This window comes from Oncorhynchus mykiss, chromosome 3, assembly GCF_057628025.1.
Source record: "Oncorhynchus mykiss isolate SJ-2025 chromosome 3, ASM5762802v1, whole genome shotgun sequence".
NCBI classification, from domain to species: domain Eukaryota; kingdom Metazoa; phylum Chordata; class Actinopteri; order Salmoniformes; family Salmonidae; genus Oncorhynchus; species Oncorhynchus mykiss.
Window position 1 is genome coordinate 30,251,345 of NC_143024.1, and position 26,156 is coordinate 30,277,500.

Sequence of the window (26,156 nt, forward strand, 5' to 3'; positions counted from 1 at the left end):
CAAACAATCCATTCCATTGCATGAGCCACATCAGTTAACATCATTTGAATGAACATTCTACATTACCACGAAAATGATTGAATCACAATACCAGACAGTCATTGCGAGTGTACCCATGAGTTTAATTGTCAAATTTCTAGGGTTAGAGGTTCCAAGCTCATTCTATTCATGGTTTGCTACAACACCTTGCTTGTTTCAGCAAGGGGCCACAAAGTTTCATCATGTGGTTAAGAGCCCATGTTATCACAGAAACTGACTCAACCACATGAATGCCTGGCTATCACACCTTCAGTCAGATGTTCGAAAAAAAGTAGGACAAATATGCAGGTAATTTTAATTATGACGGTCTTCATCCATAAACATTTGTGCCAACCCTACTACAGTCATTTCTAGGCAGTTCAGTCTCTCGGTCCCAGCTTTGATGCACCTGTACTGACCTCGCCTTCTGGATGATAGCGGGGTGAACAGGCAGTGGCCAGGCTGTGTGGCTGGCTGCAGAGCCAGACAGAGGGATGGAGGGATAGGGAGGGCGTGGGAACAGGAGCTAGGCAGAGGGATGGATGGAGGGATAGGGAGGGTGTGGGAACAGGAGCTAGGCAGAGGGATGGATGGAGGGATAGTGAGGGTGTGGGAACAGGAGCTAGGCAGAGGGATGGATGGAGGGATAGGAAGGGTGTGGGAACAGGAGCTAGGCAGAGGGATGGATGGAGGGATAGGGAGAGTGTGGGAACAGGAGCTAGGCAGAGGGATGGATGGAGGGATAGGGAGGGTGTGGGAACAGGAGCTAGGCAGAGGGATGGATGGAGGGATAGGGAGAGTGTGGGAACAGGAGCTAGGCAGAGGGATGGATGAGGGATAGTGAGGGTGTGGGAACAGGAGCTAGGCAGAGGGATGGATGGAGGGATCGGAAGAGTGTGGGAACAGGAGCTAGGCAGAGGGATGGATGGAGGGATAGGGAGGGTGTGGGAACAGGAGCTAGGCAGAGGGATGGATGGAGGGATAGGGAGGGTGTGGGAACAGGAGCTAGGCAGAGGGATGGATGGAGGGATAGTGAGGGTGTGGGAACAGGAGCTAGGCAGAGGGATGGATGGAGGGATAGGGAGGGTGTGGGAACAGGAGCTAGGCAGAGGTATGGATGGAGGGATAGTGAGGGTGTGGGAACAGGAGCTAGGCAGAGGGATGGATGGAGGGATAGGGAGGGTGTGGGAACAGGAGCTAGGCAGAGGGATGGATGGAGGGATAGGGAGGGTGTGGGAACAGGAGCTAGGCAGAGGGATGGATGGAGGGATAGGGAGGGTGTGGGAACAAGAAGATGGATGGATGGAAGGTTGGAGGAATGAAGGATGGAGGGATAGGGAAGGAGGGTGTGGGAACAAGAAGATGGATGGATGGAAGGTCGGAGGAATGAAGGATGGAGGGATAGGGAAGGAGGGTGTGGGAACAAGAAGATGGATGGATGGAAGGTCGGAGGAATGAAGGATGGAGGGATAGGGAAGGAGGGTGTGGGAAAATGGCGTAGACGGAGAGATGAAGAGTAGGCGTGCAGGTCTGCTGTGTGTGAAACACCAAACCCACAGCTGTCTGCTGGCCTCTTGACACCCTCCCACACCTCTCCTGTCTCTGTCTCCCTGGGAGCACCAGCCCACGACTACTGACCCACCGGCACACAACTAGCAACACATACACACACAGACACTCTGGCAGCTAATGAGGCTGAGGGGGCAGCTCAATATGCTAGACAAAACAAAACAAACCAAAAAAAATACTGGCTGGAATTCCAACCCGGACACTCCGGCACACAACAAGACTGTGTTAGCCCTTCGAGCTAAAACCTAGGCCTTCACTGAACCACCCACCACCATTACAGGAACATTACACATCAGTAGGAAAGAGAACATGACACTTGAGTGGTGCTCTCCTTGGTCGGTCACTGTCATCCACTTCAGGTGGATATCTACCGTGCTTCACCTATCCTCTCTTCACTGGCACATTCACTTCCTAGTGACTCATGCTTCAGTACTCTCTGTTCTGCTGCAGTAATACTACAGCAACATGACAAGAGATATTCACAGCCTCCAATAACACACAGCTCTAGGCCGCATCCCAAATGGCAACATATTCCCTATATGGTACACTAGTTTCAACCAGGGCTCATAGGGCTTTGATCAAAGATAGTGCACAATGTAGGGAATAGGGTGCCATTTGGGACACACACCAACTGTCCCCTTCCCCAGCAGCACATAGCTGACAACAGAAATCCGAACACTGGCCTGGTTTAAAATAAACAGTCCTAACATGTCCTCCTTCCTCTCTTAGACAACTTCCTCCATCTCCCTATCATCACAGGAGAGGAAGCAGATCACAGGAAGGAAGGGTGTGTGTATGTGTGTGTGAGGTGGTCTAACATAACACTGTGAGCTAACCCTCCCACTCTGCACTATCATTTGTATGAGAGATCCACTTTAACAGTGTTCCAGTGTCTATCTGTCATCATGGTATTGTTCATACCATAAACCAGCACTAGGCCAGGTGTGCATAATATACTGTTTCCCTCAGGTACTTGGACAGCGGTCATATATCCTGAGGACTATATGTTTATGTGTTAGCCTGATCAGGGTTCTAATTCAGGGCCAGGGGTTTGGGGGAATGGGCACCCCATTACACATCAGAGTCCATCCATAAGAATTGAAATACCAATGTGAACACCACAATTGTCAAAGATATCGATCGACGTGTGTGTCTCTGTGAGAGGAGGTGTACACTGGCCGATCGGAGAGTGGGAGAGGCTAAAGATGGAGGAATGGAGAGAGAGGGATGGGATGGTGTTATCACATGGTGCTTTGATCCCAGAGGCTATGGGAAATCAATCCAGTCTAGAGCTGCTTGCCAGGTGGAAAGGAAGAAAGCTGACTCTGACATAATGCTATGGATATTGCATCCATCCATAGAGCTGCTGCGGTTTGCTTTGCCAAGGATGCATCCCAAATGGCACCCTATTCCCTTCATAGTGCACTACTTTTGACCAGGGAATAGGGTGCCACTTGGGACATGACCATAGTAGCACAACCCCTCTAATATTATATATGTGATGGTTGTTTGTTTTCCACTTAGTAAACCTATATTGCAGGGATCATAAACTAGATTCAGACGCAGGACAATTTTTTCTTGAGCGGATGGTCGGGGAGCAGGAACGTAATAAAACATATATTTTTAGATTGCAAATTGACTTCAAGAAGCCTAAAAACATATAGAATTTGATTAAAACATCATTTCAAACCTTGATTACATTTGGGGACATTGCCCTACATAGGGTGCCGTCTTTCGGATAGGAAGTTAAACGGGTGTCCTGACTCTCAGTGGTCATTCAAAATCGCATGGCACTTATTGTAAGAGTAGGGGTGTTCACCCATTGTCATGGATAAATTCCCAACCTTGCCACATTCCATCATGACCACCTAAACATTCCCCTCATTCCTAATTGGCATATATCCCTCCTCACCTCTCCACCTGATAGCTGATGTGTGGTGAGCGTTCTGGCACAAAAATGGTTGGTTGCTACACATTGGTGGTGGATGAGGTGGGTTTCCCCCTACTATACAGAGTAAAAATATAAATGCAACATGTAAAGCGTTGGTCCCATGTTTCATGAGCTGAAATAAAAGATCCCATACATTTTCCATATGCACAAAATGTTTATTTTTCTCAAATTTGTTTACATCCCTATTAGTGAGCATTTCTCCTTTGCCAAGATAATCCATCCATCTGACAGGTGTGTCATATCAAGAAGCTGATTAAACAGCATGATCATTACACAGGTACAGCTTGTGCTGGGGACAATAAAAGGCTCCTCTAAAATGTGCAGTTTTGTCACAGAACACAATGCCACAGATGTTTCAAGTGTTGAGGGAGAGTGCAATTGGCATGTTGAATGCAGGAATGTCCACCATATTTGTTGCCAGAGAATTTAACATGAATTTGAATGCACAGAGATACTGTGATGAGACCCTGAGGCCCATTGTCGTGCCATTCATCCGCTGCCATCCCCTCATGTTTCAACATGATAATGCACGGCCCTATGTCGCAAGGATCTGTACACAATTCCTGTGAGCTGAAAATGTCCCAGGTCTTCAATGGCCTGCATACTCACTAGACATGTCACCCATTGAGCATGTTTGGGATGCTCTGGATTGACGTGTATGACAGCGTGTTCCAGTTCCCGCCAATATCCATTAACTTCACATTCAAGAGGAGTGGGACAACATTCCACAGGCCACAATCCACAGCCTGAACAACCCTATATGAAGGAGATGTGTCGCACTGCATGAGGCAAATAGCTCTCACACCAGATACTTATGCACGCCCCTACTTTAAAAAAAAAAGTTTAATAGAGCTGAAGTCGGAAGTTTACATACACATTAGGCAAATACATTTAAACTCAGTTCTTCACAATTCCTGACATTTAATCCTAGTAAAAATTCCCTGTTTTAGGTCAGTTAGGATCACCACTTTATTTTAAGAATGTGAAATGTCAGAATAATAGTAGAGAGAACAATTTATTTCAGCTTTTATTTCTTTCATCACATTCTCAGTGGGTCAGAAGTTTACATACACTCAATTAGTATTTGATTGGCATTGCCTTTAAATTGTTTAACTTGGGTCAAACGTTTTGGGTAGCCTTCCACAAGCTTCCCACAATAAGTTGGGTGAATTTTGGCCCATTCCTCCTGACAGAGCTGGTGTAACTGAGTCAGGTTTTTAGGCCTCCTTGCTCACACACAATTTTTCAGTTCTGCCAAACAAATTTTCTATAGGATTGAGGTCAGGGCTTTGTAATGGCCACTCCAATACCTTGACTTTGTTGTCCTTAAGCCATTTTGCCACAACTTTGGAAGTATGCTTGGGGTCATTGTCCATTTGGAGACCCATTTGCGACCAAGCTTTTACTTCCTCACTGATGTCTTGAGATGTTGCTTCAGTATATCCACATAATTTTCCCACCTCATGATGCCATCTATTTTGTGAAGTACACCAGTCCCTCCTGCAGCCAATCACTCCTACAACATGATGCTTCACGGTTGGGATGGTGTTCTTTGGCTTGCAAGCCTCCCACTTTTTCCTCCCAACATAACGATGGTCATTATGGCCAAACAGTTCTATTTTTGTTTCATCAGACCAGAAGACATATCTCCAAAAAGTACGATCTTTGTCCCCATGTGCAGTTGCAAACCGTAGTCTGGCTTTTTTTTAATGGCGGTTTTGGAGCAGTGGCTTCTTCCTTGCTGAAGAACCTTTCAGGTTATGTCGATATAGGACTCGTTTTACTGTGGATATAGAGATACTTTTGTACCCGTTTCCTCCAGCATCTTCACAAGGTCCTTTGCTGTTGTTCTGGGATTGATTTGCATTTTTCGCACCAAAGTACGTTCATCTCTTGGAGACAGAAAGCGTCTCCTTCCTGAGCAGTATAACGGCTGCGTAGTCCCATGGTGTTCATACTTGCGTACTATCATTTGTACAGATGTACGTGGTACCCTCAGGCGTTTGGAAATTGCTCCCTGAATGAACCATGAATGAGGTCTGATTTCTTTTGATTTTCCCATGATGTCAAGCAAAGAGGTACTTTGTTTGAAGGTAGGCCTTGAAATACATCCACAGGTACACCTCCAATTGACTCAAACAATGTAAATTAGCCTATCAGAAACTTCTAAAGCCATGACATCATTTTCTGGAATTTTCCAAGCTGTTTAAAGGCAGTCAACTTAGTGTATGTAAACTTCTGACCCACTGGAATTGTGATACAGTGAATTATAAGTGAAGTAATCTGTCTGTAAACAATTGTTGGAAAAATTACTTATGTCATGCACAAAGTAGATGTCCTAACCGACTTGCCAAAACTATAGTTTGTTAACAAGAAATTTGTGGAGTGGTTGAAAAACAAGTTTTAATGACTCCAACCTAAGAGTATGTAAACTTTTGACTTCAATTGTATCTGTGACCAACAGATGCATATCTGTTTTCCCAGTCATGTGAAATCCGTAGATTAGGGCCTAATGAATTTATTTGAATTGACGGATTTCCTTATGGGAACCATAACTCAGTAAAATCTTAGAAATTGTTTCATGTTGCGTTGATATTTTTGTTCAGTATATGCAAAGCGCATTGAGTACCTCAGTTGGTAGAAAAGAGCTATATAAATCCAATAAATTATTATTGTTTGTATATGATCACATATGTCTCTCTATTGTGCATGGGAATATTTGGGAACAGATTTCCAAAATTCAAATCACTTGGAGCTGAATCTTTTACATCCAACAATGAACATTTTAAAAATTATATATTTATGCAGTACCACTCCAGAGGTTGGACACACCTACTCATCCCAGGGTTTTTCTAAATGTTGTACTATTTTCTACACTGTAGAATAATAGTGAAGACATTAAAACTCTGAAATAACACATATGGAATCATATAATAACCAAAAATGTGTTAAACAAATTAGATTCTTCAAAGCATCCACCCTTTGCCTTCATAACAACTTTGCACACTCTTGGCATTCTCTCAACCAGCTTCACCTAGAATGCTTTTCCAACAGTCTGGAAGGAGTTCCCACATATGCTGAGCACTTGTTGGCTGCTTTTCCAAATCATCCCAAACTATCTCAATTTGGTTGAGGTTGGATGCACAAATTATCTCAATTGGGTTGAGGTGACCTGGAGGCCAGGTCATCTGATGCAGCACTCCATAATTTTCCTTGTTGGTCAAATTGCCCTTACACAGTCATTGGGTCATTTGTCCCACTAAGCACAAACATTGATTTGTTTAACACCGTTCTGGTTACTACATGATTCCATATGTGTTATTTCATGGTTTTGATGTCTTCACTATTATTCTACAATGTAGAAAATATAAAAAAATAAAGAAAAACCATTGAATGAGTAGGTGTGTCCAAACTTTAGACTGGTACTGGTACTGTATATTTTTGGCTCAGAAAACTTGTGGCAAAAAACCCCACCAAAACCAAAACCACCTGCTAGTTGGGGAACACTGCTATAATGATTAATGAGGATCTTTAGTGCAGTGAGGAAGACCGAGGGACTCTTTTAGTAGAAAGTTTGACCCCATATATTAACACTCCATAACATCCAGTGCCATTTACACTACAATAGAAAACAACAGAATAGAATGACTAGTGACTAGGACAAGGAATTCACTCCTTCCCAGACCCCTTCAGGACAAACCACCTGCCTGCCAATGGCCTGAGCTTCCGTCCTGTACTGTATGGCCTTGCAGACAGGCTGCAATGTAGACTGGACATCAAAGGCAGAGAGAGAGAGTAGAAGGCTAGAAGTGGAATACTGTGGAAGATTTAACCACAGCTCCCCCATGTGGACATGTCTATGTTCTGCAACCATGAGCAGAACAAACATATACTGTAAATTCATGGGATGCATCCCTTGAATCTTTCATCCTGATTCTCCTACAAAGACAGGAGGATGTTGGCAAGGTGGCAGAGTAGAGGTGAAACCCCAAGGTCCGGGCTGGGTTACCTGAGCAGCTGTAGTTTGGCACCAGCCCATTGGGCACCAGCCACCCTGCAGCGGGCTAGGCAGGTAATTTACACTAGTCCTACTTTCCCTGGCCCTAAAAATAGAGGCCTACTCTGTTCTGTGCAACAGAAGGAAGGAAGTGAGGGTGCCAGGACACAACAGAACAGGATAGGACAGGGAGAGGTCTGGAGGACAGTGAGCTAGGCTGGCTACGGTCACAGCGTAAGATTCGAATGCCAGCACGATGGCTAGCCAGCCATGACATTTCATGCCTGCCAGACATTACAGCCTGTTCTGTGCGGCCAGTGGAGCCTGCTAAGGGGAGGACGGCTCATAATAATGTCTGGAACGGACTTAATGGAATGGCATCAAACCGTGTGTTTGATGTATTTGATACCATTCCACCTAATCCGCTCCAGCCATTACCACGAGTCTGTCCTCCACAATTAAGGTGCCACCAACCTCCCGTGTGTGTAGCAACAAAAAAGGTTTTATAATTAAAAGATCATTGAGGTTTAGAAAAAACAATGTGCAGGTTATTAAGGTCCTTCCTCCTCTACCTTGAAAACCATGCTGTATCTTTGCTCCACGTCCTGTTGAGGTGATTTACCCTCCCCTGTCTGTCCTAGAAACACATCATGCTTCCTAACTCTGGAATAACTGCTGTACACATTCCAAATGGAACCCTATTCCCTATGTAGTGCACTACTTTTGACCAAGGCCCATAGCGCTCTGGTCAAAAGCATTGCACTACCTAGGGCATGGGGTGCCATTTGGGACATGCAGGCTGTCTTGCTGGTCATCTGAGAGAATGAGCTCCGTTCATTAGTTTCTCTAAATATCAGACAGAGCATCACACTAAAAGGCTTAATTTCTCCACAGTCACACACAGCCCTTCTCCCTCAGATCCTCGTCCTCCGCTGAGAGCCAAGAAATAGGCTCCTGTTCTTATAGGCATGACCTAAATAGATAAGCGCTAAATAAACTAACGAACGGGATCCTTCTTTCAGCCTGAGTAGTGTTGAATTTATGCAGCTAGTTTGGAAAGGCAGCAGTAGCAGAGGAACCCATTTTCTGATAACATTCTGACAAAACAGTGCCTGGTCGCCATGGAGACCACCTGGGACAGGGTGGGTGGGACAGGGTGGAGAGGGCAATCTATGGAGCAGGAGGGTGACACTCCTGACCTGAGAACAGTGGAACATGTCAGCTTTCAGTATTCCTTTACAGAGGACTAGATAGGCCTGATTCCAGAACTGCTAGAACCAACCACACTTAAGGGAATTTTCCCAAGCTATACTGCACTGACATGGTTACAGATCCACCATAGTTGCTGGAACAGTGAAAACCTGCAGATATTTGATCCCCTGTCCCTCCCCTGGTCAGCACTCAACTAACACATTATTCCCTCTTATATACTGAGGTTGTCAACACGACCGTTCAATAAATAACAAACTAACTGTGTCTTTATTGGCTGCATGCTTCTATAAATGGAGACTAAATGGTACAGTAAAAGCAGTGGCATTTCAGCTACCACCGCCCCAGAGCAGGGAAGTGTGAGGGAAGTTAACCTAACATCACTCTAACTATTGCTTAATGGGCAGAACAAAGAGCCATTCTATTACCTGGAGCCAGAGCCATACATCATATCTGTATACTGTAGGTCAGCTATCAATGGAGAATTAGTACATTACAAACCTATTCTGATCATAAAACATAACGCACCGGCTTATTGTCTGGCCGGTCCTGGATTGTCTGGACAGTATGAGAGTTGGTCCTTCACATTTTAAATCGGATTTGTGATAAGATATTTATGCAGGATTTCTGATAAAGCCTTCTATCTCACTCTATGATAGGTGTTGTACGTATGTGTGTGCGTGCTTGTGAGCAGACACATGGTGAAGGGAGAATGCCAACACGTTGATTGTGAGTGCATGTGGGAATGCTAACATACCTTCTCTAAGTCAGCTTCTGAGGAGGTGGGAGACAGAGGGCTGATGGGGCTAAGGGAAGGGGAGCTCCCCACACTGGATATGTGCTCAGGATCAGGAACATACAGAACCTGCAAACACAATCCATGTCTGGATTTAAACAGGCTGACACACAGAGAAATGAACATACATGCAAAGACAGAAGAGACTATGAAAATATGTTTTCAGCATGATTTATGACATCCCAAGATGGACAAACAACAAAAAGTTAAAGCACAATTTGCGTGTCCTAAAACCATCAGATGTAATATATCTCACACTGTGTCTGATGTTTTTAAGTGTTCATTATGATATGACTAAGTCATCATAGGATATGTTGAATATAGTTATTGTCCTGCGAGTGTGTCTGTTGTTCAAGCACTAGATTAGCATGTGTTGTTGGCGTTAAGGATCTTGAGAGGCCCTACTTGTGTCTCCTTGTCCCCCTGAGAGCAGGGCCAGACAGTTAAGTGGTAGTGAGTGTGAGTGTGTTCTGACTGAATAGACCCAGTGTGACGCCATGGCAGGCTAATGCTGACAAGTGTAGCAAGGGACAGAACAGGAGTGGAGTTTTTCTGGTCCCTGTGTGTGTGTGTGTGTGTGTTTGGTCATGGAACCCAGTAGAGAGATGCTGAGAGCCCTCCAGAGCTGGCTGGCTGGTTGGAAACAACATCAACAACCCTGCATTGTGCATCATGTTGCTGAGTGCTGCTACTGACTCTGACTGCCAATGTGATTGCAGACTTCCTGCCTTGACTCTCCATTTAAGTAGATTCGAGTGGCTCTGGTTTTGACGCCAGGAAAATACCAACTTTGGCTGTTTGTCATGTTTTAGGGTGCAACTTGGAGCCTCAGAGAGAGAGTTCAATATGACACAACCAAAAGAGGAGACATTGAGCCCAGCAAAATGGCTTTATCAGGGTTCTGTTCTGTAGCTACAGAACGAAACAATCCAAAACTATGTAAAGGAGGGGGGTACTATCTGAACGTTGCCCAATAAGACATGCCTGTTTTTTGTTTTCCATTGTGAAACTTTTTACTCCTAATGAACAGGACCCCTGAAGTTGAACCTTTTTAATGCTATTGCCTGAGGACTGGAGGGATTTCAACACTCTGTTTCCCATGACACAGATGTCTTAGTGGAATAAACACACAGATTGTTTTAACTCTTGTGAGTGGTTAGTAGTGACACCATTATATGCCATTGACAGAATCAGTGGGAAGAGAGAGCAGGGATGAGGAGTGGGTGAGTGTTAGTGGTTGTCGCATGGAGGATAGATGCAGTGAGAGAGACACACCAAGCATGAGTGTAGTAGATTGGTGTTTCCCAATCCATTCCTCAGGGAACTCCTCCAGGACTGTACTTTTGTGTTACAGCCCAGTATTAGCACACCTGATTCAACCTAATCAAGGGGTTTGTGACTACAGTAGTTGACTATTTGAATAAGGCGTGCTAGTGTGGGGCTGGAACAAAAAGGTGCTGCCCAAGGGATCTTTGAAAGGAAGAAACCAGTGATGGGTGTACAGTAAATCGTTTTCACACCTGGCCAGGGCAGACGGCTCTGGAGAACAGCTTGTTGAGCTGAACCAGCTCGTTGGGTGTGGTGTCAAACTTGAGCGCTATGTTGTTCAGTGTGTCCCGCGTCTCCACCTGGAGGACCACAAAACAGAAGAGAAGCACAGAATATCAAAACTCTTGTACTGTGCTGGCTGGTCCTCCTGGGTCCCACATGAGAAGGAGAGAAACTCTGCTGTCTTATCTTCCCCTCTCAGAGATTAACATGGACTTCGTGTGTAGGAGTGTATTCAGACTGGCTTGGTGTAGGTCAGTAGTGTATTCAGACTGGCTTGGTGTAGGTCAGTAGTGTATTCAGACTGGCTTGGTGTAGTTCAGTAGTGTATTCCGACTGGCTTGATGTAGTGCAGTAGTGTATTCAGACTGGCTTGGTGTAGTTCAGTGGTGTATTCAGACTCACTTGGTGTAGTGCAGTAGTGTATTCAGACTGGCTTGGTGTAGTTCAGTGGTGTATTCAGACTCGCTTGGTGTAGTGCAGTAGTGTATTCAGACTGGCTTGGTGTAGTTCAGTAGTGTATTCAGACTGGCTTGTTGTAGTTCAGTAGTGTATTCAGACTGGCTTGGTGTAGTTCAGTAGAGCATTCAGACTGGCTTGGTGTAGTTCAGTAGAGCATTCAGACTGGCTTGGTGTAGTGTAGTAGTGTATTAAACTGGAGATGGTGAATTAGGGCTGTTCATAAACCACTGACTACACTAACTGGAGGTAAGGAAGAGCATATGTTTACATGAATGTCAATATGAGCCTTGTTTCACCATATGACCTTACTCACATGATTCCAACCCACCAGGCAAACACCTGACATTCACATTCAATCATCATCCAGTTTGATTGACATCTTAGCATATTTGGCCCAGTGGATAAACAAACTTAGTAAAGAGGGACACAGGACGTAATTTACATACATTACACTATAGGCCTACAGCTTGTACAGTAATGTATGTGTGCTATTCCAATGTCTTTTAGAGGATGCAGAACGAGTCTCACAGATATAACAGCCTGTGTGGGTTGACATTGAGGCAGACTGGCAACTATAACTATATCTACTTCCTGTAGCCAGCTGTGTCCTTTAAAGTGCATTAGCCAGATTCTTCTGTAACTGCACTACAGAGACATGTGTCTGAGCTGGTAAATAACTCACAAGTCCTGTGGGGTTCTGCCTACCAACTAACAATGACAGGGATGTCAAGAACTCCTAGTGTGTGGGAGAGGGGGCTCGTGGGAGAGGCAGGGGAACCGAACAGGGCTGCTGACAGTGACTCTGAGTTGTATAATGGTGGATCATGGGGCTGTGTAACAGTCATGAGACTGGCTCAGTTAGGTGAATTCATAGGACAGAGGAAGGAAACAATTCAAAACAACATGAATGTCATTGTCTGCTCTTCTAAACTCGTAAGATAAACAACCTCTCCCCAGACAGGAGGACAGTCTTGGGCCTAGACGGAAAGACAGAAAAACGCACACACACGCCACGCACGCACACCATGTACACCCACACCCACATACACAGAGTCATACGCAGTGCAAGCAGGTAGTGTGTGTCAGAAGAACTCAACAGACACATTGGAAGATGAATAAAGCAGGAATATTGTGTATGACTCCAGGCCAAAATTCTCCAAAGAACCTGTTAAAAAGAGGACCATATGGTAGGTAAAAGAACAACCCAGGGCTCTATTTTAACAAACCTAATTCAATGGTAAATCTTAGAGCTGGCGGTAGGGCTATAGGTCCAGGGGTGGGTCAGGAATATTTCTGCTATTTTCACTGCTGTAATTATGAGAGGAATAGCTGGCGTTAGCACGAAAAGGCCGGGTTTTGATGAATAAATCAATTCTAAGTGTGAGGAGGGCTTGGCTTAATTATAAGTGTGCCGAGTGTTTCATGGCTTAATACGGCATGCCATTGTCCCAAATTCTGTCGGTTATTGACGGTCTTTGCGTTGTCATCTACTCTAGTTCGGCTGGGGGCACAGAATAGTCTCTTCCTAGTCCATTGTGGATTGATACAGTTTATTCAATAGCATTGGCTATTGAAAAAGAAAAAAATCCAGTGTTTGATCAATATGTTTGGAGTGTTGACAGTCAACATTGTTGTAACTGACTTCAACAAGTATAGGGCTTTACGCATCGCACTTCTCTTCAAATACAAAATACTAGGCTCCAGTAATTTGAATATGTTTGTGGAGGAGCGTGCCTTTGGTAACCAGACAAGAGTTGCTCTTTGGAAATGGGGATGGATACAAGCCGAGTGGAGTAGAGTAGCCTATGCACTGCAGATAGGCCTATGTGAATTGTGAACAATGCAAAAGCATGACAGCAAAAGGAGACCATTTAGAAACCTTTTAATGAATAGGCTACTTGGCCTATGCATGGCCAGGATAAGAACGATAAGCTAGGGTAAGGGTAGCCTATAAGGGATTGTTCTTTAATCAAACAAAATGTTTTAAAAAATATAATAATGTTACATGAACATAACTTGAATGTTTCTAAATACGAGTGTCACTGGATCATCTAATTTCTTGTTCCATGATAGGCATATAGACTACATGGAAGGTTTTTTAGACATATAGACTACATGGAGGGTTTTTTAGGCATATAGACTACATGGAGGGTTTTTTAGGCATATAGACTACATGGAAGGTTTTTTAGGCATATAGACTACATGGAGTTTTTTTTAGGCATATAGACTACATGGAGGGTTTTTTAGGCATATAGGCTACATGGAGTTTTTTTTTAGACATATAGACTACATGGAGGGTTTTTTAGACATATAGACTACATGGAGGGTTTTTTAGGCATATAGACTACATGGAGGTTTTTTAGGCATATAGACTACATGGAGTTTTTTTAGGCATATAGACTACATGGAGGGTTTTTTAGGCATATAGTCTACATGGAGGGTTTTTTAGACATATAGACTACATGGAGTTTTTTTAGGCATATAGACTACATGGAAGGGTTTTTTAGGCATATAGACTACATGGAGGGTTTTTTAGGCATATAGTCTACATGGAGGGTTTTTTAGGCATATAGACTACATGGAGTTTTTTTTAGGCATATAGACTACATGGAAGGGTTTTTTAGGCATATAGTCTACATGGATGTTTTTTTAGACATATAGACTACATGGAGGGTTTTTTAGGCATATAGACTACATGGAGTTTTTTTTAGGCATATAGACTACATGGAGGGTTTTTTAGGCAAATAGTCTACATGGAGGGTTTTTTAGACATATAGACTACATGGAGGGTTTTTTAGACATATAGACTACATGGAGGGTTTTTTAGGCATATAGACTACATGGAGGGTTTTTTAGGCATATAGTCTACATGGAGGGTTTTTTAGACATATAGACTACATGAAGGGTTTTTTAGACATATAGACTACATGGAGGGTTTTTTAGGCATATAGACTACATGGAGGGTTTTTTAGGCATATAGACTACATGGAGTTTTTTTTTAGGCATATAGACTACATGGAGGGTTTTTTAGGCATATAGTCTACATGGAGGGTTTTTTAGACATATAGACTACATGGAGGGTTTTTTAGACATATAGACTACATGGAGGGTTTTTTAGGCATATAGACTACATTGAAGGGTTTTTTAGGCATATAGTCTACATGGAGTTTTTTTTTTAGACATATAGACTACATGGAGGGTTTTTTAGGCATATAGACTACATGGAGGATTTTTTAGACATATAGCCTACATGGAGGGTTTTTTAGACATATAGACTACATGGAGGGTTTTTTAGGCATATAGACTACATGGAAGGGTTTTTTAGGCATATAGACTACATGGAGGGTTTTTTAGGCATATAGACTACATGGAGTTTTTTTTAGGCATATAGACTACATGGAGGGTTTTTTAGGCATATAGACTACATGGAGTTTTTTTTTTAGGTATATAGCCTACATGGAGGGTTTTTTAGGCATATAGACTACATGGAGTTTTTTTTTTGGCATATAGTCTACATGTAGGTTTTTTAGGCATAACCTACATGGAGGGTTTTTTAGGCATATAGACTAAATTGAAGTTTTTTTAGGCATATAGACTACATGGAGGGTTTTTTAAGCATATAGCCTACATGGAGTTTTTTTTTAGGCATATAGACTACATGGAGGGTTTTTAGGCATATAGACTACATGGAGTTTTTTTTAGGCATACAGTATAGCCTACATGGAGGGTTTTTTAGGCATACAGTATAGACTACATGGAGGGTTTTTTAGGCATATAGACTACATGGAGTTTTTTTTAGGCATATAGACTACATGGAGGGTTTTTTAGGCATATAGACTACATGGAGTTTTTTTTTTTTAGGTATATAGCCTACATGGAGGGTTTTTTAGGCATATAGACTACATGGAGTTTTTTTTTTGGCATATAGTCTACATGTAGGTTTTTTAGGCATAACCTACATGGAGGGTTTTTTAGGCATATAGACTAAATTGAAGTTTTTTTAGGCATATAGACTACATGGAGGGTTTTTTAAGCATATAGCCTACATGGAGTTTTTTTTTAGGCATATAGACTACATGGAAGGGTTTTTTAGGCATATAGACTACATGGAGGGTTTTTTAGGCATATAGACTACATGGAGTTTTTTTTAGGCATATAGACTACATGGAGGGTTTTTTAGGCATATAGACTACATGGAGTTTTTTTTTTTTAGGTATATAGCCTACATGGAGGGTTTTTTAGGCATATAGACTACATGGAGTTTTTTTTTTGGCATATAGTCTACATGTAGGTTTTTTAGGCATAACCTACATGGAGGGTTTTTTAGGCATATAGACTAAATTGAAGTTTTTTTAGGCATATAGACTACATGGAGGGTTTTTTAAGCATATAGCCTACATGGAGTTTTTTTTTAGGCATATAGACTACATGGAGGGTTTTTAGGCATATAGACTACATGGAGTTTTTTTTAGGCATACAGTATAGCCTACATGGAGGTTTTTTTAGGCATACAGTATAGACTACATGGAGGGTTTTTTAGGCATATAGACTACATGGAGGTTTTTTTTAAGCATATAGCCTACATGGAGTTTTTTTTTAGGCATATAGACTACATGGAGGGTTTTTAGGCATATAGACTACATGGAGTTTTTTTTAGTCATACAGTATAGCCTACATGGAGGGTTTTTTAGGCATACAGTATAGCTTACATGGAGGGTTTTTTAGGCATATAGTATAAGCTACATGGAGGGTGTTTTAGGCATATAGACTACATGGAGGTTTTTTTAGGCATACAGTTTAGACTACATGGAGGGCTTTTTAGGCATATAGACTACATGGAGTTTTTTTTAGGCATATAGACTACATGGAGGGTTTTTTAGGCATATAGACTACATGGAGTTTTTTTTTTAGGTATATAGCCTACATGGAGGGTTTTTTAGGCATATAGACTACATGGAGTTTTTTTTTTGGCATATAGTCTACATGTAGGTTTTTTAGGCATATAGACTACATGGAGGGTTTTTTAGGCATATAGACTACATGGAGTTTTTTTTAGGCATATAGACTACATGGAGGGTTTTTTAGGCATATAGACTACATGGAGTTTTTTTTTTTAGGTATATAGCCTACATGGAGGGTTTTTTAGGCATATAGACTACATGGAGTTTTTTTTTTGGCATATAGTCTACATGTAGGTTTTTTAGGCATAACCTACATGGAGGGTTTTTTAGGCATATAGACTAAATTGAAGTTTTTTTAGGCATATAGACTACATGGAGGGTTTTTTAAGCATATAGCCTACATGGAGTTTTTTTTTAGGCATATAGACTACATGGAGGGTTTTTAGGCATATAGACTACATGGAGTTTTTTTTAGGCATACAGTATAGCCTACATGGAGGGTTTTTTAGGCATACAGTATAGACTACATGGAGGGTTTTTTAGGCATATAGACTACATGGAGGTTTTTTTTAAGCATATAGCCTACATGGAGTTTTTTTTTTAGGCATATAGACTACATGGAGGGTTTTTAGGCATATAGACTACATGGAGTTTTTTTTAGTCATACAGTATAGCCTACATGGAGGGTTTTTTAGGCATACAGTATAGCTTACATGGAGGGTTTTTTAGGCATATAGTATAAGCTACATGGAGGGTGTTTTAGGCATATAGACTACATGGAGGTTTTTTTAGGCATACAGTATAGACTACATGGAGGGTTTTTTAGGCATATAGACTACATGGAGGATTTTTTAGACATATAGCCTACATGGAGGGTTTTTTAGGCATATAGACTACATGGAAGGGTTTTTTAGGCATATAGACTACATGGAGTTTTTTTTTTAGACATATAGACTACATGGAGGGTTTTTTAGGCATATAGACTACATGGAGGATTTTTTAGACATATAGCCTACATGGAGGGTTTTTTAGACATATAGACTACATGGAGGGTTTTTTAGGCATATAGACTACATGGAAGGGTTTTTTAGGCATATAGACTACATGGAGGGTTTTTTAGGCATATAGACTACATGGAGTTTTTTTTAGGCATATAGACTACATGGAGGGTTTTTTAGGCATATAGACTACATGGAGTTTTTTTTTTAGGTATATAGCCTACATGGAGGGTTTTTTAGGCATATAGACTACATGGAGTTTTTTTTTTGGCATATAGTCTACATGTAGGTTTTTTAGGCATAACCTACATGGAGGGTTTTTTAGGCATATAGACTAAATTGAAGTTTTTTTAGGCATATAGACTACATGGAGGGTTTTTTAAGCATATAGCCTACATGGAGTTTTTTTTTAGGCATATAGACTACATGGAGGGTTTTTAGGCATATAGACTACATGGAGTTTTTTTTAGGCATACAGTATAGCCTACATGGAGGGTTTTTTAGGCATACAGTATAGACTACATGGAGGGTTTTTTAGGCATATAGACTACATGGAGTTTTTTTTAGGCATATAGACTACATGGAGGGTTTTTTAGGCATATAGACTACATGGAGTTTTTTTTTTTAGGTATATAGCCTACATGGAGGGTTTTTTAGGCATATAGACTACATGGAGTTTTTTTTTTGGCATATAGTCTACATGTAGGTTTTTTAGGCATAACCTACATGGAGGGTTTTTTAGGCATATAGACTAAATTGAAGTTTTTTTAGGCATATAGACTACATGGAGGGTTTTTTAAGCATATAGCCTACATGGAGTTTTTTTTTAGGCATATAGACTACATGGAAGGGTTTTTTAGGCATATAGACTACATGGAGGGTTTTTTAGGCATATAGACTACATGGAGTTTTTTTTAGGCATATAGACTACATGGAGGGTTTTTTAGGCATATAGACTACATGGAGTTTTTTTTTTTTAGGTATATAGCCTACATGGAGGGTTTTTTAGGCATATAGACTACATGGAGTTTTTTTTTTGGCATATAGTCTACATGTAGGTTTTTTAGGCATAACCTACATGGAGGGTTTTTTAGGCATATAGACTAAATTGAAGTTTTTTTAGGCATATAGACTACATGGAGGGTTTTTTAAGCATATAGCCTACATGGAGTTTTTTTTTAGGCATATAGACTACATGGAGGGTTTTTAGGCATATAGACTACATGGAGTTTTTTTTAGGCATACAGTATAGCCTACATGGAGGTTTTTTTAGGCATACAGTATAGACTACATGGAGGGTTTTTTAGGCATATAGACTACATGGAGGTTTTTTTTAAGCATATAGCCTACATGGAGTTTTTTTTTAGGCATATAGACTACATGGAGGGTTTTTAGGCATATAGACTACATGGAGTTTTTTTTAGTCATACAGTATAGCCTACATGGAGGGTTTTTTAGGCATACAGTATAGCTTACATGGAGGGTTTTTTAGGCATATAGTATAAGCTACATGGAGGGTGTTTTAGGCATATAGACTACATGGAGGTTTTTTTAGGCATACAGTTTAGACTACATGGAGGGCTTTTTAGGCATATAGACTACATGGAGTTTTTTTTAGGCATATAGACTACATGGAGGGTTTTTTAGGCATATAGACTACATGGAGTTTTTTTTTTAGGTATATAGCCTACATGGAGGGTTTTTTAGGCATATAGACTACATGGAGTTTTTTTTTTGGCATATAGTCTACATGTAGGTTTTTTAGGCATATAGACTACATGGAGGGTTTTTTAGGCATATAGACTACATGGAGTTTTTTTTAGGCATATAGACTACATGGAGGGTTTTTTAGGCATATAGACTACATGGAGTTTTTTTTTTTAGGTATATAGCCTACATGGAGGGTTTTTTAGGCATATAGACTACATGGAGTTTTTTTTTTGGCATATAGTCTACATGTAGGTTTTTTAGGCATAACCTACATGGAGGGTTTTTTAGGCATATAGACTAAATTGAAGTTTTTTTAGGCATATAGACTACATGGAGGGTTTTTTAAGCATATAGCCTACATGGAGTTTTTTTTTAGGCATATAGACTACATGGAGGGTTTTTAGGCATATAGACTACATGGAGTTTTTTTTAGGCATACAGTATAGCCTACATGGAGGGTTTTTTAGGCATACAGTATAGACTACATGGAGGGTTTTTTAGGCATATAGACTACATGGAGGTTTTTTTTAAGCATATAGCCTACATGGAGTTTTTTTTTTAGGCATATAGACTACATGGAGGGTTTTTAGGCATATAGACTACATGGAGTTTTTTTTAGTCATACAGTATAGCCTACATGGAGGGTTTTTTAGGCATACAGTATAGCTTACATGGAGGGTTTTTTAGGCATATAGTATAAGCTACATGGAGGGTGTTTTAGGCATATAGACTACATGGAGGTTTTTTTAGGCATACAGTATAGACTACATGGAGGGTTTTTTAGGCATATAGACTACATGGAGTTTTTTTTAGGCATATAGACTACATGGAGGGTTTTTTAGGCATATAGACTACATGGAGTTTTTTTTTTAGGTATATAGCCTACATGGAGGGTTTTTTAGGCATATAGACTACATGGAGTTTTTTTTTTGGCATATAGTCTACATGTAGGTTTTTTAGGCATAACCTACATGGAGGGTTTTTTAGGCATATAGACTAAATTGAAGTTTTTTTAGGCATATAGACTACATGGAGGGTTTTTTAAGCATATAGCCTACATGGAGTTTTTTTTTAGGCATATAGACTACATGGAGAGTTTTTAGGCATATAGACTACATGGAGTTTTTTTTAGGCATACAGTATAGCCTACATGGAGGGTTTTTTAGGCATACAGTATAGACTACATGGAGGGTTTTTTAGGCATATAGACTACATGGAGGTTTTTTTTAAGCATATAGCCTACATGGAGGTTTTTTTTAGGCATATAGACTACATGGAGGGTTTTTAGGCATATAGACTACATGGAGTTTTTTTTAGTCATACAGTATAGCCTACATGGAGGGTTTTTTAGGCATACAGTATAGCTTACATGGAGGGTTTTTTAGGCATATAGTATAAGCTACATGGAGGGTGTTTTAGGCATATAGACTACATGGAGGTTTTTTTAGGCATACAGTATAGACTACATGGAGGGTTTTTTAGGCATATAGACTACATGGAGGGTTTTTTAGGCATATAGACAACATGGGTGTTTTTTTAGGCATATAGCCTACATGGAGGGTTTTTTAGGCATAGCCTACATGGAGGGTTTTTTAGGCACATAGGCAGCTGTCTATCGTTGTCTCTGATTGGGGATCACATATACAGTGGGGAGAACAAGTATTTGATACACTGCCGATTTAGCAGGTTTTCCTACTTACAAAGCATGTAGAGGTCTGTAATGTTTATCATAGGTACACTTCAACTGTGAGAGACGGAATCTAAAACAAAAATCCAGAAATTCACATTGTATGATTTTTAAGTAATTAATTTGCATCTGCTGCTACTCGCTGTTTATTATCTATGCATAGTCACTTTACCTCTACCTACATATACAAATTACCTCGACTAACCTGTACCCCCACTCATTGACATTATTTTTTTAACTTTAGTTTATTTATATTTTCTTAACTGCATTGTTGGTTATTGGATGAAAAACGTGCCCAAATTAAGCTGCTTGCTACTCAGCCATAAAAGCTAGAATGTGCATATAATTAGTAAAACACTCTGAAGTTTCTAAAACTGTTTGAATGATGTCTGTGAGTATAACAGAACTCATTTGGCAGGCAAAAACCTGAGAAAAAATCGAACCAGGAAGTGGGAAATCTGAGGTTTGTAGTTTTTCAACTCAGCCCCCATTGAAGATACAGTGGGATATTAGTTATGTTTCAATTCCCAAGGCTTCCACTAGATGTCAACAGTATTTAGAACCTGTTTTGAGGATTCTACTCTAAAGGAAGGGATTGATTCCATACTTAGTTTGTCATGTTTCTACGGGCTGTAACGGAACTTTTTTAACTTTTCGTCCGACGTTCTACGCGACCTGAACGCGCTTTTGGATTGGTTTACCAAACGCCCTAACAAAAGAAGATATTTGGACATAACTGATGGACATTATCGAACAAATCAAACATTTATGGTGGAACTGGGATTCCTGGGAGTGCATTCTGATGAAGATCATCTCATCAAAGGTAAGTGAATATTTAAAATGCTATTTCTGAGTAATGTTGACTACCCAATATGGCGGGTATCTTTTTGGCTGCTTTGTTGTCTAAAGGCTGTGCTCAGATTATTGGTTATTATTGATTATTGGCATGGTTTGCTTTCTCTGTAGTTTAAAAAAAAAATCTGACACAGCGGTTGCATTAAGGAGAAGTTTATCTAAAGTTTCGGGGATAATAGTCGTATCTTTATCAATGTTTATTATGAGTATTTCTGTAAATTGATGTGGCTCTCTGCACAATCAGTGCATGTTTTAGAACTACTGAACGTAAGGCGCCAATGTAAAGTTCGTTTTTTTATATAAATATTAACTTCATCAAACAAAACATACATGTATTGTGTAACATGAATTCCTATGAGGGTTATCTGATGAAGATCATCAAAGGTTAGTGATTAATTTGATCTCTATTTCTGCTTTTTGTGACTCCTCTCATTGGTTGGAAAAATGGCTGTGTTTTTCTGTTGCTTGGTGGTGACCTAACATAACTGTTTGTGGTGCTTTCACTGGGGGGGGGGGGGAGCTCATAAAAGAAAGCAAAATGACCAAACCTGGTGCAAGGGTTAGAAAACAGAAGAGTGCCAGCTTTAACTGGTCGAAATTGCAAAAGAGCGTGCATTTAACAATTGCACTGGCTAAACGCCAGCAGAAAATAGAGCCCCCAATGTTCATGTCCCAGGACAACCTAGCTAGCAACAGTTAGCTAACTAAATGTCCATGAATGTTTCATGTGTTTAGTCCTGACGCGAAATTAATATAATTGATTCACAGTTGATTTTGGTATTTTAACCTGTTGAGTCTATGGGGGCGCTATTTCATTATTGGATAAAAAAACGTGCGCTTTTTAAGCGCAATATTTTGTCACGAAAAGATGCTCGACTATAAATATAATTGACAGCTTTGGAAAGAAAACAGTCTAACGTTTCCAAAACTGCAAAGATATTATCTGTGAGTGCCACAGAACTCATGCTACAGGCGAAACCAAGATGAAACTTCAAACAGGAAATGAGCAGAATTTCTGAAGCTCTGTTTTCCAATGTCTCCTTATATGGCTGTGAATGCACCAGGAACGAGCCTGCGCTTTCTGTCGTTTCTTCAAGATGTCTGCAGCATTGTGACGTATTTGTAGGCATATCATTGGAAGATTGGCCATAAGAGACTACATTTTCCAGGGGTCCGCCCGGTGTCCTTTGTCTAAATTGGTGTGTAATCTTCAGTTGCAGGCATTTTCTCCTGGGATTCAGGACAGAAAGCACACTTCCACTAACGATATATCATCGAAGAGATATGTGAAAAACACCTTGAGGATTGGTTCTAAACAACGTTTGCCATGTTTCAGTCGATATTATGGAGTTAATTTGGAAAAAAGTTTGGCGTTTTGATGACTGGATTTTCGGGTTTTTTTGGTAGCCAAACGTGACGCACCAAACGGAGCAATTTCTCCTAAACAAATAATCTTTCAGGAAAAACTGAACATTTGCTATCTAACAGAGTCTCCTAATTGAAAACATCTGAAGTTCTTCAAAGGTAAATTATTTTATTTGAATGCTTTTCTGGTTTTTGTGAAAATGTTGCCTGCTGAATGCTAACGCTAATGCTAACGCTAAATGCTACGCTAGCTAGCTACTGTTACACAAAAGATTGTTTCATTTGCGATTTTCATGAATAGTTACGTTGCGTTATGGTAATGAGCTTCAGGCTGTATTCACGATCCCGGATCCGGGATGGCTAAGTGCAACTTTAACCTACGTGTCATGATCGCATCTGGTGGGGATTGACAAAATCAACATGATGGCGCATGTGTGGCCGGTGTAGTCAGCATGTTAGCAACCATGGACCTCTCTTATCTGTGTGTCTGGTGTTAGGGAGGAGTGACTAAAACCTGCAATATGACCGAACTAAATTGACATAGAAACGTGAGTTATAGATATGTCATTGACATAAGCTGTACATCTGTTCTATGTGCGGTATTTCTATGCTTCCTGTTCTTATGGCTCGTTTTTGCGTATTTTACTTTTGTTTTTGTACACCAGCTTCAAACAGCTCAAAATTCAAATTTTGGGTTATGTAAAATATATTTCACAGTAGTTGAGATGGTACAATGATTCTCTACACTGTTTGTTTTGTCACAAACTGAAATTAGGCAAACTACTAGAAGTTTTGCAACCAGGAAATGGCTAAACGATTTCTGCATATTGCACCTTTAATTATACCACAAACGCTGTTTCTTTCACAACTTAAAATCCCAAACCATCTTTAGAAGACAACAAAACAATTCTCATCGTTCCAGTGCGAACTACATGAGGAAAGTGTGAAATGATGAGGACTTTGTGATGAGGACTTCACTCACTCGCTATTTTGGCTGTTAACTGAACCGGACACCAAGCTAAATAACTAAAACACTTGGACAGACTCAATATCAAACCATGCCTGTATAAACACTGGAAATGACAAAATGATGTAAGGAACTTTTCAATATAACCAAATAACACTCTGTCTGCATCTGAAAAGGCACCCTATTTCCTATATACTGTAGTGCACTACGTTTGACCAGGGCCAGCACATGGCTCTGGTCAAAAGTAGTTATCTATATATAAAATAGGTTAAAATATCGGACACAACCAATCACTATAGCCGACTGTCACTGTCGACGACATATCTTTTAGAACTGCCAACTCAAGGACTACTGTGATTGATTTGTAGTCTTATCCGATTTGTAACAGATGGGCTTTTACAACATATCATGTTGATGAATAAAGTGTATTGAAAAGGAAGGCACAGAAAGACACTGCTGTTGATATCAGACACCAAACAGTTGAACTATAAGACACAAATGACAACCACCACATTTACAGCCTACAGCATGGGCATTAACAACATCTTAAAACAACAAGCCAGCATGTCAACAAAAAGTACAAGCTCAACAATAAAGGTCTACAGTATTTACAACTTAGTGTGCAGTACTTAATAATACTTAGAGTGGCAGTGTTAAATTAACATAATATTTTTTCGCAGGAGATTGAATAAAAGTCTGTCTCTTCGGACAAAAAGCCAACTCCTATTTTATCTTGTTGGGAACATAAGCAGACAGTCAATATCCACCGCATACTGTTACAGTCTGTAGCTCCAACACTAATGCAGGCAGCACAGCCATTCATCCAGACTAGTTCAGCAGTAGCAGCACACTGCATTGATTCTTCCTGAGTACCATTTGCTAACATCTCATCCATGGACTATTTCTTTTTAGCTTTACCTCCTCATTTCAGCACCAATACAACCTGTTTCAGCACTGTTTCCTTATTGGACGGTAATTTACTGCCTGTTGATGGGAATCATTAATTAACAATTCTAATTATTAAATGTGTATTGTCTAACTGTTAGAGTCTAACAGTTAGACAATCTAATATTAGGAGGACACACACACACACACACACACACACACACACACACACACACACACACATACATACAGTATGTTACAGACATCCTGGTGACTGGTAGTGGTCACCTTGTCTGACTGAGAGGACAAACTGACTCAAGAAGGACAGACAGACAGAGCTGACTAATGGTGCCATAGAAAGACACACATGACCAAAACTCTACCCTGTGGTGGATCATCAGACTGGATCCAGACAGACCCGTGGAACAGCAGTGTGTAGCCTACCATCACGTTGATGATTGCTAGGTCAGCTATAACCTTGCACAGATACGGTAAATGCATTAAAAAAAATGATAGAGACAACACTTTCTAATCCAGGGATTAATCAAGCCAATTCAATTCCCAATAAAGTGATGTCAAAACTGATAGAATCCAAAACAAGGTGAAATGTGAGTCACAAAACAAGAAAAGGAGTCAGTGTGCACAATCAAACAGGAAAGAATATAGATTATATGTTCTGCAAATGGTTTAATCATCCAGAATGTAATATCAGAAGGACTATCGCTCCAGAGGCTTACAATGCAGCCTGTCTGATGAAGCCTGGATATGTGTATATGGGATGACAGTTGCCATAGCGACTTTGTCTTTACCACCCTAATGGCATGCATTGTGTGTGCCACTGCTGTACCGTTGTTCAACATTCAGATGCCTAATTTTACGGCCATTACAACTGACAGCTAGGACAGACATTCTCCCAGTCAGAGGCAGAGGACACAGAACAGCAGAGGAGACCGTGAATCTGATTTTTAATCTGAGGGTATCCTTCTATTGACACACTTGTTGAATTATGCAAGAGAACGTGACAACAACAGTAATTCATGAGGCAGTCTAGACAGTGCAGGTGAGTGCAGGTAGGGTAGACAGTGCAGGTGAGTGCAGGTAGGGTAGACAGTGCAGGTGAGTGCAGGTAGGGTAGACAGAGCAAGTATGGTATACAGAGCAGGTAGGGTAGACAGAGCAGGTAGGGTAGACATAGCAGGTAGGGTAGACGGTGCAGGTGAGTGCACGTAGGGTAGACA

General features: G+C 40.8%; 1 protein-coding gene across 6 annotated transcripts in view; it reads right to left on the reverse strand.

Annotated features, from left to right (window-relative positions):
• Positions 1 to 26,156, reverse strand: part of LOC110511207 (oxidation resistance protein 1A) — a 190,207-nt gene that overhangs the window by 23,366 nt on the left and 140,685 nt on the right. For all 6 annotated transcript variants that reach the window (XM_021592227.3, XM_021592216.3, XM_021592221.3 and 3 more), the window contains 2 exons: positions 11,061 to 11,168; positions 9,502 to 9,609 (listed from right to left, as the gene is read on the reverse strand). In XM_021592227.3, the coding sequence (XP_021447902.2) occupies positions 9,502 to 9,609; positions 11,061 to 11,168 (216 nt within the window). The remainder of the gene's footprint in view (positions 1 to 9,501; positions 9,610 to 11,060; positions 11,169 to 26,156) is intronic.